This window comes from Rattus norvegicus, chromosome 4, assembly GCF_021556685.1.
Source record: "Rattus norvegicus strain SHRSP/BbbUtx chromosome 4, alternate assembly SHRSP_T2T, whole genome shotgun sequence".
NCBI lineage: Eukaryota > Metazoa > Chordata > Mammalia > Rodentia > Muridae > Rattus > Rattus norvegicus.
In genome coordinates this window covers 129,507,810-129,522,729 of record NC_141537.1, presented here as the reverse complement: position 1 = coordinate 129,522,729, position 14,920 = coordinate 129,507,810, and the positions used below count along the sequence as shown (strand labels likewise).

The 14,920-nt window shown below is 42.6% G+C and overlaps 1 protein-coding gene across 1 annotated transcript in view; it reads left to right on the top strand.

The window, feature by feature from the left end:
• Positions 1 to 14,920, top strand: part of Suclg2 (succinate-CoA ligase GDP-forming subunit beta) — a 259,106-nt gene that overhangs the window by 50,124 nt on the left and 194,062 nt on the right. Inside the window, 1 exon segment of the mRNA NM_001100750.1 lies at positions 8,307 to 8,448. Within this exon segment, the coding sequence (NP_001094220.1) occupies positions 8,307 to 8,448 (142 nt within the window).

Genomic DNA, 14,920 nt, shown 5'->3' with positions numbered 1-14,920 from the left:
ATGAGTGAGTGGACCTCTATAGGCTTATATATTTGAATATTTGGTCTCCGTTTGGTGGAACTGTTTAGGAAGGATTAGGAGGTGTGGCCTTATTCAAAGAAGTGTGTTTCTGGGGGTGTATTTTTCAGTTTAAAATAGTCTTGCCATTCTCCGTGTGCTTTCTCTGCCTCCTGTTTCTGGTTCAAGAGGTGAGCTCTCAGTTATTCCTGATGACGTGCTTTTTGCTCTTCTCTGTCTCACATGAATCATCTGAAATGGTAAGCTCAATTAAGCACTTTGTTTTCCAAGTCCTTGATCATGGTATTCTGTTACATCGATAGGAAAGGACCACCTTTGCCGTTTCCTAGTTGGGCAAACTAGGCTGCTGCTCAGGCTTTTGGTTCGGCATAGCACTGCTTCTAAGTGTTGTGGCTTCAGGGCTAGTAAAAGGTCTGTCTCTCTTTGCTTGCCTACTTGTGAATTTTGTTATGGGTAGAGTAGGCTGAGCCGGTAAAACAGAAGCCACAGTGTATATAGGTTCTAGCAGGCAACTGGGAACAAAAACTGAGGAGCAGAGAGATTAGACCACACAGCACAGTTGAGAAAGGAGAGTAGCAGTGGACCCAAGACTGTAGAAGAAAATGTCTCTGAAGATGAAAGTGCCATGTCCTGCTCACTGCAAGTGTTCCAAGGAACTGCTAAGTTCAAAGGGCTGTGCATCCTGATATGCAAGACTGCAGATCTTACTATAAGATCTCGTTAGGTATGGAGGGTCCTAGCATCCAGGCCTTGAGAGCTGCTGTGCTGTGATGGGCAGCCAGTTATACCAGTCACTGCCATGCACTCTGCCTTTGTGTAGTCTCATGAAGGGTCATGGAGAGTGAAGGCCCAGAGCAATACGCCTCTGACTCAAGCACTGGAGCTGTTAGGAACCTAGTGCTTGGAGCCATACACTTAGTTCCCAGGACCCAGAGCTATAAGCATCTGAGTTTGTTATCCTAGCTCATGAATGGACCGTGGCATTTAACAATCTGGACAGCACTGAGGAAGCCTATCTGTGATTTCCTGTTTATGACTTCCATCTGGATAGAAAATCAATCAATCAATCAAACAAACCTAGCCAGAGGATTGGTGCTAGGCTCTTTCTTGTATATTTATTTGTATATACAGAACATTGCGCTATGTGTATGCATGTCTGGAATAAAAATGGTATCCTACTGAGTGCTGAGTGTGCCTGGTCTAGTCAGAGTCTATCTTCCTGTATTACTGCTTTTCTTCCGTTATGGTGGTTTCTCTTTGCAATATGCCATGCCATGGAGAATAATCGGTGTTAGCATGCTCAGATATAATAGGCTAGAAATAACTGTAATGATTATTTCCAAATACCCAGTGGCTAATATATCAAAAACTTATTTCTCATTGTCTAGTTTTAGGCAAGGTGGCTCAAGGTCTGCTCTCCTCCATGGAGTAACTCAATCCAGGCGGCTTTTATTCTTTCATTTTCTCATCTCCACTTGTGTTTCTGGGTCACTATAACCAATAAAAAGGGTTCTGGAGTGCCATGCATGTTTTTGAAAGTGTGGGCAGTCTTGATACAAGTAGGGTAAAGTGTGGATACCGGTGATCCTGTGAGGTCACTCATGGTTTATATGCTTCTTGAACAGGTATTTTCTTCCCTTGTGATGGCATTTCATACAACAAAACCTATAAGAAATCCAAAATATCAGGTTCTTAGTACACAAGCTTGAGGACCTGAATCTGACCCTCAGAACCCATGTAAAAACATGGATGTGGCGGTGCCCACTTGTGAGCCTAGTGGTGGGAAAGTAGTGACTGCAGAGTCCCTGCCAGATGACCTCGATGTGTTGGTGAGCTTTGGGCCAGTCCAGTGGCGCCTCCAAGTGAGGTGAACTACTCCTGAGCAGTGTCATGCAGATCTCCACAAAGCACACACAACTGTACCCATATGAACACACGTAAGCCAAAACACACATCCCTCCCCTTGGGAAGCTTGCCCTGAGCACCCTTACAATACTTATCATCTCACAGTTGGCAGATTGGCCTACACAAAGCCCATTTCATAACAATATACTGAGTAGCTCATTTAGTTTGCGGAATACTGTATAAAGGGGAAATTAGAATAGTTTGGGGGGCACATGTTTCTACCATTGTACAGTTGAAAGAGTTAGGTGAAGCCATTGTGAGTTGGACCAGCTGCCATTTGATCATGTCATGACTTTGGCAGCCACTCATCTGTTGGGTGCCATTTGGATAATTTTCAGCACCCCCTTTTATATGAAGAACAGTACACAGATGTGGCTTGTGTGTATCTCAGGTACATGTGACAGTAGTATAGACATAAAAATAGACTTTCCAGAGAGAGAATATAGGTGTGCTTTCCTTTTTACATATGGAGCTGTTTTAGAAAAATAACTAAATGTGATTTTGTGCACACTTCATTATGTAGCCAAAGTTGGCTTCAGTCCTAAGACCCTCCTACCTCAGCCTCCCAGAGGATGGAATTCCAGGTATGTTCCATTGGGAATGGCTACTAAGCTCTCCCTGAAGGAGGTGTTTGTATGTCTGGTTTGTGTGGATGGTCAGAGTACAAAAAGCATTATCTCACCTTGACTTACACAATGACAGATCACCTCCCCTCCAGTAGTGTCTTAATTACTTCTGGCCAAGAGGCTTTCCCTGTATGTTCACTGTCTAATTTCTAGTTTTGTCCTGTGACATAGGCTCTTTCTATTGTCCTCTTGTGCTGTATTCCAGAGTGAGGCAGATTCTGGGCACAGTCTAGCTGATGATGCCACATTCACTGAGGGGTTGCTGCTCACAGATTTTGCCTCCGGGGGGCGCTTGGCACAATGACATGCGTTTTTTTCGTTCCCTTCCTCTTTGGTGCTGTTTCAGCTGTTTCTACACCCTGACTTGGAAACCACAGGGCGAAGATGATCTCTCAGTCCCGTCATTGCTCCTGTGTAGCTGTCGAATCTTGAGCGGTGACTTTCCCTGTGCATTTTTGCCCGCTTAGTCATTGTCTCTTTATCTCTTGGTTCTTTCTCTCTGGCCTTCTCACTTTCATTCTCTCCCTCTGCTTCTTTGTTCCCAAAGGCCCTGAAATCTCTGTGTGTTACTTTTCTTTTCAGCAGTGTTTCCTCTTCCCCTCTCAGCATAAACATTCTGTCAAAGAAAAGCAGAAAGGGATAGAGTAGTGGGAAGGCCACTGTACAAGTCCCAAGGAAGATGCACTGGGGTCTGCGAATTCCAGCTGGTTGGGGAATGGAGCAGGTTCTTAAGGTAGTCTGTTTGTCAAAAGTTCATGTACAGAAAGGACAGAAAATAAGAATTAGTCCAGATTTTAGCCTACCTCTGGTTCTGTACATGATCCTGGGCAAGTCACTTCCCTTCCTCAAGGTTTCTGTTTATCAAGGAGGAAGATAGATCCCAGAAAACCTTTTGAACCTTGGAAGCTCAAAAGGTGAGAGAAAATGCCAGACAGTTCCTCAGCACAAGATCAAATGGTCCCCTGTAGTGAGTCAGTGCACAGAAAAATTATTAGAAATGTCCAGTACTGGTTACTTCTAAGAATGTAGGAGACTAAGTGGTTCTTTCAATGGACTTAGCAGAAGGATCTCACACACATGAATACATATCTGCATACATGCATGACCCATGTATGTTATGTGTGTGTTGGTGGGTATGTGAATGTGCATGCATGTGTGAGCATGTGCTAGTGTCTGTCTGGGCGGGGGACATGCATGTGTAGTCCACAGGACAACCTCAGATGTTGTTCTGTAGGTCCCATAAGCCTTATTTTATTTATGTATTTTAGACAGGCTTTCTCATTGACGTGGAACTTGCCAAGTAGGCTAGGCTGGATGATCAGCACCCGGGTTTCTGCCTGTTTTCACCTCTGGAATTATTAAGCACATGCTACCTTGCAGCTTCTCCTGAGCTGTGGGACTGAACTCAGGTCTTCATGCTTGTACAACAAACATTTCGCCAACTGCGCTACCAACTCAGCCCAGCACCAGTTGTTAAGAAGTGGAGATGACTTAGAGAGGTTGAGATGTAGTCATGGACCCTGCCCTTCCAAGTCTTTGGTTGAGCACAGTCATCTGATGCTCCTGTAAGAGGGTTACTTTGTGGAGTAATAGACAGGGCCTTAACACAGGCCTTGCAAGTCTCAGTGTCTTGGTTTTCAATTTAAGAGCAAGCGACTTTAAGCTGGCATTCATTTGGGTCAATGTAGAAGCAGTCAATATGTATTATATGTCTTTGATGCTGGTCTCTGGATCAATTGCAATTAGTTTGCAGCAGATTGCATTAACATATCTGAAATTAATACGGCCAGTAGTCTAATGAAAAGGAATTGACCGTGACCACGCGGTAGCTGTTTTTAGTTTCTCTCAAATGTGCTTTTCAAACTGTACTTTTTCTTCTTTGGTTAATGGCTTTAAATTGGTATGTCAACATAGGCCTAATCTATTGATTCTTCCCATTTGCCTTTTAAAAGCAGTCCCTGATAATGACATGTGTGTAACATTTAATGTTTTTTTTTCTTTAGATGGCTTTTACTAAATACCTTACACTCATGTTTTTCGTGGAATCTTGTGTGGAATGCAACAGACTATTAAGGCTTTGAGTGTGTTCATTTGTCAAATTTGTGTTAAGTTACTAATGTTTCATTAAGACTTAGGAAGTCAGAAGTAAGATTATAAAGTACTAAAAAGTAGATGGTGTGAGCATTGTTTGTCCTGCATTGGATTTTATCCAATTATTATTCAGTTTTTAAAGAAGAATTATAATCAATTTCAATATTAACATTGTAAGTAATATAAAAATAATTATATTAATATACAATATATATTAACGTATATAGATGGGTGGGAGGAGCTATTTTTAGGCTTGATCATGTCAAAGCTTGAATACTTTATAAGTGTATGTGAATTATGTTTATTTCAAGTTTATTGCCTTTCTAGTTTAGAGGTAGGCAGTTTCTGGAACTGGAACATTCTTTGTATTGGGAACAAAAGGTGGGGTTTATTCCTTTGCCCATCTCACTGAGTTGTTTTTGGTATTTTCTATCTGACAAGTAAGATATTCTCCTAAGGATGTCAGAAAGTGTGTTTAGAGCACGCTACCCTTGAGTAGAAGCTCATCTTTCTGTAAGGATCTATCAGGGGTGTCCAACCTTTTGACATTGCAGTGCCACACCGTGTTCCACAAATGTATTGGAGCATATTCATAGCAATTCTGGGGTACACGCAGTCAGCAGTCTGAGGTTGGACATACCTGTGAGCCTCAGTGGACCCCCTGTTTGAGAGAGTTCATGAATGCCTCCTCGTTTGGCAGTTACAGGAGATGATATTTTAAGGACACTTTAGAGATTCTGAAAGTGATTGAAACTCCCGTGCACAGCCCTTAGGCCTCAGCAGTGTGCTCAGTCTGACGCTGCCTTGGACATTCGTGGAGACCACGGTAGAAGCTAGGGTTTGGACATGAGGTTATTTTTCACTCTGCCAGCTTTGAAATCCAGCTATGATTAAACATTTAATTTGTGTTAATGGATAATCATCTCTTGTAAGTTCCTTTACATTATGACTCATGGGTGTAAACATAACTAAATGTATTCCTTTTTCATTGAAAATGAGATTTATAGTTTTGGTAGGATATGCTGTTGATATTACTGGATAAAATACAAAAGTAATTTACTGGTTGTCATCTTGTTCTTTATGTTCTTTTGACATAAATTAAAAAGTAATTCATAGTGCATTTTGGAAAAAAACCCACTTATATTGGAATCTTAAGCAAGATTGCATAATATCCGACTGCCGCTGAATGGTAGTGCAGTAATGAGGACTCTCAAGTAACTGTGCTCAGTATTGGTATATGAGCGAGATCTCATCCTTCAAAACACCTACCTAGACTCCATTAGAAACTAAAATTAAGGAGAGACTTGGGAGCTGGGAAGAGTGCTCAGCCATTAAGAGCATGCACGGCTCTGGCAGGTGACCTGAGTTCAGTCCCTGGCGTCCATATCACATGGTTCACAAACACCTGGCTGTCACTTCAGTCCCAGTGGCTGACACCCTTGACTCTCACAGGCACCGGCACACATTTGGTCCACAGAAACTCACACTCGCACAAGCTCACATAATACACATTTAGAAAAATCTTTTAAAAGCAAAAGAAAGCAGTGAATTAGTCTGCGGCTCCATGACCTCTTAGAGTTGTTAATATTTCTCGAACGACTTCCTGAGTCTGGTTAATGGTTTATATTAGTTGTTAAGACACAGCAATGAGCTTTCCCTGTTTGTGCCTGTGAGGGAGGGAGGCAGAGCTGGTTTCTCCAGAATAACTTCTGATCTGCACGAACTTAACCAGCTCACAGAAAGCTACAGTGAAAATGAAATGAAACACCCAGTACAGTCCCATGATCCTTCGCCTGACTGCTTCCTCTGATGTGGGCATCTGACACAATTCTAGAACAATGCTAAAACCAGACATTTACCAGATGTCTTTCTGTACCTAAGCTATTGGACTTACTCTGGTTTTACCATCTTGAGGGTTAAAATTAACATCTATAAGAGTCTCGCTATGACAGTTAAATGTCATTTATTTGTTTTTTGAGATAACACAATTACATCATTTTCCCTTCCTTTTCCTCTCTCCAAATCCTTCCATAAACACTCCCTGCTCTGTTTCTAATTCATGGTTGCTTCTTCCATTAATATTGCTGATATATATATATATATATATATATATATACATATATATATATTCGTAAAGACAACCTGCTTACTCTGTATAATGTTACTTGTATATATGTTTTCAGGACTGACTGTTGGGTATCCGCTATCCAATTGGTGCTCTTATCTGCAGAAGACTGTTTCTCCAGAGCTCAGCATTCCTTAACTGCCAGTAGTTCTTTGTGTAGGTCTCTTAGGCTTTCTCCCGCCCACATTAGCATGTCTGTTGTGGCTATTCTTGTCCAGCTTTTGCTTAGGAGGTCCTGTTGCTGAGAGTTTTTGGGTGTAGCTTCTGACATTGCTAGGAGACAGGATATCTTAGCAAATTCCCTGATCCTCAGAGAATGTGTTTTTGGCTTTCTTCTGCACTGACTCTGAAACCTAAGGTGAGGGAGTTGTTTTGTAAATGAATCCATTGGGACTGGGCTTCACAGCTCATTTTGATTGGTTGTGTTTTTTTGGAGAGGTCTGCTCACAAAGAGAAGTTTCCTTGATGAGGGATGAGGACGACACTTCTCTCTGGTCCTAAGAATAAATGTTTAGAATGTAGTCAGGAGTTGTGCTGCTTTATAAGGTGTTGGTTGGAGATTCTCGTCCAGGGTCTATGATGTCACTAGCCCTGGACAGGTTTCTAGCACTAAACATAATTTCCCTCTTGTTGAGCAAGTCTCACCTATAATTAGAGGACTGTTGGTTACTGCCAAAGTCTGTGTGCCGCTACTGCCCTTAGGATTATCTTGTCACGTTGTGGTTCATAGGTGCCATAGCCAGGGAAGACTGTTTGCTTTCTTCCTCTGGAGCACTTCATGATTTCTTGTGGTACCATGAAAGCTACCCTCAGGAGGAGGCACTCAGGTCAGTTCCAGCTCGGAGGTTCCAGGCTTTGTATCTGAAGTGCATGGTGTCTCCAGCAGTGGGCATTTATTTACTCCCCTTCTAGGGCCAACCAAGGGCAATAGCTAGAGCAAGAGCCTCCAGTGTTTGCAGCCTCTTGATCCATGCTGATCAGCACCTCGGAAGGGGCTTCTATGCTGGGGTAGGGGTTTTGTTCATTGCAGGGGTCTTTGGCTCTAGGAGGGACCATTATCATCCCAAAATGAAAGATTTTCACTTAAAGGTATGTTAATACCCAGACTTGCATGTGTTATAGTTTTCTTAGGTAGGTACTTAATAGTATGAAAATGTAATGTGGGATCACATTGTGACATTTTATTTATGTATATAATGTATTTTAATCTTTTACTCCTTATTACCTTCTCTTGCCCCTCCCTCTCCCAGTGATTTTCCTCATCTTTCCAGCCCAGTCTCTCTTCTATTACCATGCCCCTCTCCCCAACCCTTCTCTCGTTGTTCTCTCTCTCTCTCTCTCTCTCTCTCTCTCTCTCTCTCTCTCTCTGTCTCTGTCTCTCTGTCTCTGTACTTTTTTTTTGACATTTTTGATTAAAAAAGCATCATGTCAGATTTATTTAGATTGTCTCTTTAAGCTGCATGTTGCTCCTGGCTGGTGGATAGGACTGGTAAGACGGTGCTCTTCTTCTCGTTATTAAGTGTTCTCTCTTCTCTCCCTAGGCAGGTCACTTAACCCCCAGGAGATGGCTGAACCTGCAGGAATACCAGAGCAAGAAGCTCATGTCAGAGCACGGAGTGAGAGTGCAGAGGTTCTTTGTCGCCAGCACTGCTAAGGAGGCTCAGGAAGCAGCCAAGCGACTGAGTGAGTTGTTTCAGGGGGCGGAACTTCCACCACTGAAGACAGGACAGGGCTCCCATTTCTGTTCCTTTATCTTACCTGGGCTATCTTACCTGGGTTATCTTACCAGGATGGGAATTTTGAATTGCAAAAGCAGAACACTTAACTTAGGAAAACTTGATTTTTTTCTCTTGAGATAGCAGCACATGGGGTCACCTTCTGGAAATTTCTCTCATGATTTCTTGGTGGCTTCTTCTATTAGCTATGGCTTAGTTGTGGGAAGAAATAGTGCTGGTAGATTAGACATGAGAGTAGCTTCCTTCTAGAAACCCCTGAAAAACTGGGATGAGTGATTGGAAGAGGACAAGGGGTAGGCCATGTTGTGTAGTCCATGAGTGCTGACATCACAGATATGCGCTGGTGGAGCCTGGCCAAGAGCAGCGTTTAGTTTTAATCCAGTTCTAATTGCGTATGGAGTCCTTCTCCTCTCTGCATCTCTGGTTCTCTAGCTATAGAGCAGAGCTGTTTCCCGCCCGTCACTGTCTTCAGGCTCTCACTCCTTGTGGTGATGATGACAGCTGTACTCCAGCCCTGGGTGGGGGAGAATCAGGTCCTGCTCTCCTCTTTCCAGTGACGGTTCTGTGTGATGTGGTAAAGATTCTCCTATTGCTACTTGGATTAAATTATTTAGTATGAATAAAATGGAAACCACACAGTATATTTAAATTCTATAGTAGTCTTTGAAAAGAAAAAAGTAATAGGTAATATTAATTTTGATAATACATTATATCTAATATACCCAGTTAGTATCATTTTTATCATGAGACTGGTAAGTTATTAGTATTTTTCTTCTTTTTCTTTTCTTTCTTTTCCTTGTTTTTTGTTCATTAGTTTAGCATTTTGGTTTTGTTTTGTGTTTGTTTAAGATAGTGTATGTAGCCCAGGCTGGCCTTAAAGTAATTCTGTTGCTGAGGATATCCTTGGACTTGTTCCTGTCTGCCTCCAGAGTGGTAGGATTATAGGCATGTAGCATCATCTCTGGCTCACGTGGTCCAGGACTCAAGCCCTGCGCCCTGTGCATCATGCTGGTGAGTATTCTAACAAATGAGATGTCCACAGACTGAACTGTCACAGATCCTGTGTTTAGCTTACACGACAGCACATTCATTTCACACAGTCTCAGGTCAGATGTTCAGCAGACCCTGTGTCAGTAGTTGCTTTGTGGGGCAGTGTGGTTCTGGACACTAGAAGGATTAGAATGTGCCAACAGCCTCGGGGCTCAGTTTTATCTTGCTAGTCTTGGCAGAGCCCCTACCATGCTCAGTGATGTGTGTGGACAGAGCGGTGAAAGGTGATTTACTAGACTTGTCCAAGAAGGGGTGACTTTGTTTTAGGGATTTAAAAAGAACACAGAAGTAAAGTTGGTCTTTTGCTTTTCCTTACCCTGCCTTTTCAAGGCAGAGGCAGGGCCCTAGCGTTGAGGCAGCAGCTCACTCAGTGAGTGAGCCAGAGCAAGGGAGCGGGCAGGTTCCTCCTCAGAGAGGAGTCTCCCTAGAGCGAGGGACCGTATGGTTTCTGGTGTTGAATTCTGTTGTTCTGAGAGGAAATTGATAACATTTGAAAGGAGATGCTAGAATTGTAGGTTTAAAATGAAACAGACTGATAGTAAATAAGAAAGGAAGTGCGTGTGTCATTGTCACTGCGATTGCCTACAGAGAGCCAAGACAACGAATCTGGCAGAACTCCACAGTGTCCATGTTCTCGACACTGCCAGATTGACAGGAGCCACAGGCTCACTTTTACCAAATATGTTGCTAGACTATGCTACACTTCCTGACTGTGCTGAGACCTCCGATATAGATATGGGAGGCTGGGCTATAAAACCTCAAGAGGTCTGCTTTGTCTTCTCAGGTTTTGCCTCCACAAGATTGACAGCTTTCCAAAATGGCCGCAACAATTGCAGGCTTAGTAGCGAAACAAGAGCCTATGGGTGATATTTTTTTACATTGTAGCTACAATGGACATTTTGAAGTAAAGTGATGTATTACGAACGTTTTTGAAAATGTGCTTTGATATTGGGCATGCCTTTGTTCCAGTGTAATCTCTGTATACCCCTCCCCCCCACATCTCTTCTTTCATGGTATTGGAACCCACATTCCCGGTCATGTGTGAATCAGCCGTGTGAGTAACCCTCCTGGACCAAACAGAGTATGTTACCCCTCAGCTCCCAGACTTTCTTATTGCTCCATGTATTCCGTAAGCTCTTTTGTACTTAGTCAGTTACCAAGTCTTATCATTAATTAGTTTAGCATTTTTACTTTATTGACAAGGAAGCAGGCAATGTCAGGTTAAAAAACTCGTCAACATTGTCAAGCTAATAATCAACAGGGAAGGGATTTGCACCCAGCTCTATTAGATTTAATACTGCCCTTCATGCATTTTCCTCTTTGCTGACTCTTGGTGATATTCTAGGCAGAGGGTTTGTGTGGGTCAGCGTGTTTAAGAAGGGAAAGTGCATATTAATAAAATTAGAAGATTGTATAAAACTTGATATGGAAGGTTCTTAGGTGCAGTTTATATAACCTGTAATTTGTGGAATTAATGAGTCATTTTGTTGTATCTCTCTGGGCAAGAGACCATTTTGCTGTCTAGTTGTGAGAAGCCTGTTAAACTTGAACATTTGTTAAAATGGTTACTGTAAAGCTATTGTTTCTGAAATACAATTTATAATTGTAAGATATTCAATAAGATCCTCATTGACTTGATTGGAAACAGGTTTATGTCTAACTGAGAGAATTAAAGTTTGGCTTGGTAAATTAAGATTTTACCACATGGGCCGTTCTCCCTTATGCAGCAGCTTATAAGAGCATCTAAGTGTGCTTCAAAGGCAGAAGGGCTGGGCTGGAGAGATGGTTCAGTGGCTACCACTACATCCGTAACTCATCACCTGAGTTTGATTCCTGGAACAATGTTAGAACTAAAGAACCATCTGCCCCGTGTTGTCTGACTTCTGCATGTATCTCTGCCCTTACCATTGGTGCGTGTGCGCATGCACGCACGCACGCACCCACGCACACACGCTCCCACGCATGCACACTAAACACCTCTAGGAGCCTTAATAAGGGTTATTGCTGCATGCTTTCACTCTGTATGAACCATGGATTCACGGATTGTGAGAGCACGCCCACCATGCACAGGACTGATGTGTACACCGCCTTTCAGTTCTAAGATACCCCGAGGACCGTCTGTGTAAGTCGGAAGTGCCGCGATATAAGCCGACGAGGCATCCTGCCCTGCTACTTCCACTCTTCAGAAGCTCTGCAATTTGTTACTTATTTTCTTCACATTGACTGGAACTCCCAACATTTTATTAAGTAGGAAAAAGTATATATGAAAACCTCCAGTTTTTTTTTTTTAAAATCAGGAAGGAGAATTAAATGGAGAAATTAATCTTCTGTGAGTTAACGACATCCATCCTAAAATGCAGATGGGAGCTCTTATTGGAATTGGCCGGCTTGGGTTGCTTTCAGCTACAGCATGTTTCCATTCATCAGAATAAGAACTTAACTCTGTTAGGTAATTACATCCTGAAGCCTAGCAAATTACTCACACCGTTAAGGAATTGCACTTCCTGTCTTAAGGGAGCTGCTATCCACTGACACTGAGTGACAGCTCCTGTTGATCCTGGACTGTTGAGGCTTTGCCATATGGCGGAATGTGGTTGAGATCTTCCTTTGTATTGAGAGGATGGCTTTGTCTTACAGTGACAGTCAAGGATAGCTTTGATCTCTGAAGTCAGTATTCATTTTAGCAGCCTATCACCCTCCATTATTTTGTGTCTCTGGGATCAGCAATGCAAAGATACAATTTGAGTCCCCTGGCCTGTGTGTTCCACTGAAGTTGAAGGGGGTCTTCTTTCCAGAAATGTCAGTGCTGGTACCAGAATGAAGGTTCCTCTGCTATGAGCCTTTCTGGCTGTTGGTGGCCCCCTTGGTGCTTTTACCATTTCTGATCCTGATTCTCTGACCTTGGTGATTACATGAGCTTCCTAATGCTGTGTTTTGTTTGTGTTGTGTTGTGTTGTTTGTTTGTGTGTGGGAGTGTGATTATTCTATCTGGAGCACCTTTTCTTTTGTCTCTCCGCCTTTCCTCTGCCCCTCTGTGTAGCTCAGGCTTGAACCTGGGCTCTGATAAATGCGAGGCCAGTCTTGCAATTATGGACCTACATCCACAGCACACAGCGTTTACTTCTTGATTGCTGCTAGTAACCCTGACTCGTCCAGATGAAAAGTACTCAGCATAGGTACCAGACATGGAGGTTCACTGTAGCCATTGTTGGGCCGCAGGAAATTATCACCCTGTGCACAAGCTTTATGTGCACGAGCCCTGAGAATACCTAGTTGAGGTTAATTGTTGGCCCATGTGTATTCATGGAAATAATTCTATTCATCAAGCCTTTAATGACGTTTCTCATCATTTGTATTTTAACAATGAAATCGCTCTCTTAAAGCATTTTTTCTCTTTTTTCTGGTTCTTCAAATATAAATGGGCCTCTCCTTGGAATACCTCAGGACAGGGTTATCCTTTCAGTAACTGCCTTGTGTCCCTGTGCAGAAGCAGCAGGAGAACAGTAGAGTCAGGGCCAGATCAAGGCAGGCTCTGGGAGGCAGGCTCAGGGGACTGCACGTGGACCTTCCTGGGAGTCTCCTTAGACATAACGTGAGCCTGCTTTGAAAACTTGAGCTTCAGTTTGGCAGTGCAAGAGCACAGCATTAGAAAGCACAGAGATCCAACCTTCTGGTCCTTACCATGTCCTGTCAAATGTGTCACTCCATCGTTTCATGTAATCTTCAGTTAAACCAAAGGAGATGTATCAGATTTCTGTGTGTTCCTCAATGTGTCTCTTGCACTGGTGTGCCTTTAGTGGAGTGAGGTATTAACTTGTTTTAAACTCCCTCATTGCCAGTGTACAGGAAAGCATGTTCCACAGAGCCTCACCTCCCAGGCCTCATCTTCCATAACCTTGCTATACATTATTTGCTCTGGTCTGACTTAGTTCCTTTATGGACTGTACTCTTGAGTGTTCATGGTGTCTTATGCAGTTGAAAAAGCAGAAAACGTGCTTGGAGTAAATGGCACAGGACCTAGTGTTGAGGACCTCTCTGTGGATGTTAGGACTTTTAAAAAGAAACTTTAGGGGCTGGGGATTTAGCTCAGTGGTAGAGCGCTTACCTAGGAAGCGCAAGGCCCTGGGTTCGGTCCCCAGCTCCGAAAAAAAAAAAGAACCAAAAAAAAAAAAAAAAAAGAAACTTTAAACACGCAAATCTTTAATAATTTTTAAGATGTTTTAATCTTGGAAAACACAGAAAAGTAAAAAACAACAACAAAACTAAAAATCTTTTAAAAAGAAAACTAAAAATCTTTATTCTATTATCCAAAGGGAACCTGTATTAACATTAACATTTTCTTTCACATTTTCCTGTTAATTTATTCTTTCCTTCATTATTTGACTATATCTACATCCTTAAATAATGTAGTTGCAATTTAATGAGTTTGCTTATAAATTTGGAAAACAGTGAATATTTTTAAAAATCTGCATTATAATATGATTATCACTTAAATAGTTTTTTTTTAATATTATTTTTATTATCACATGTCCATGTTGACCATGCTATTCCTTGCTGTGATTCTTTTGTAGTGTTGGCATATCGGTAGAGGATTTGTTTGCACATGTGCTGCCCAGTTTAGCTCAGGATAAGCGAGTGATTCTTTCAGAAAATCCCCAGGTGGTGTTCTTTGTGGTTGTAAAAATATAATACATAAAAAGCTGTCTTTTACCCTCTCTAGATCCGGCACTGCGGTGCCCCAAGATATCTGCTGGATATCTAAGACTCAGTCAGCAAAGCCTCTCACCCACTCTGCTCCATCCTGTATCGCACTGCCTCTCTCTGGGCCTGGCAGCAATCTCTCTACCTACCTAGTTCCCAAGGCAGGGTTCCATGCCAGAAACACACATCCCAACTCTGTGGCGGCCCAGACCAGCGGCCCCACACTCCATTACAGTTAAATCTACACATGAAAGAACACACAACACAATAACCTTTGGCCCAATTGAACAACCTATAAAGGTACAGCGTGGAATCCTAACGTCACCTGCCATATTGTCCTACCAAGGCTTCTCTACCTCTCCCTCTTGTCTCTTCCTCCTTTCCATTCCAGTCTCCTCCTCTTCCTTTAAACTTTTCTCCCGCCCATCTTTCCTTCTTGTCCATGACAGGCCTCCTTCTATCTTGTACCTGCCTCACCTGTGACATCATCCCACAGTTCTTATTCTACCCCAGCAACTTATACTCCCTTATCTTTCCACTTTGCCATCTCCACCTAGTGGCATCCAGAGATGGCCTGGCAGACTTGCTGTGGCAGCCCCTCAAAGAGAGGAAAGGCATGGAGCACTGCCAGGAGAGACTTGCTTGCACTTGCTTGCACTACCTGCCTC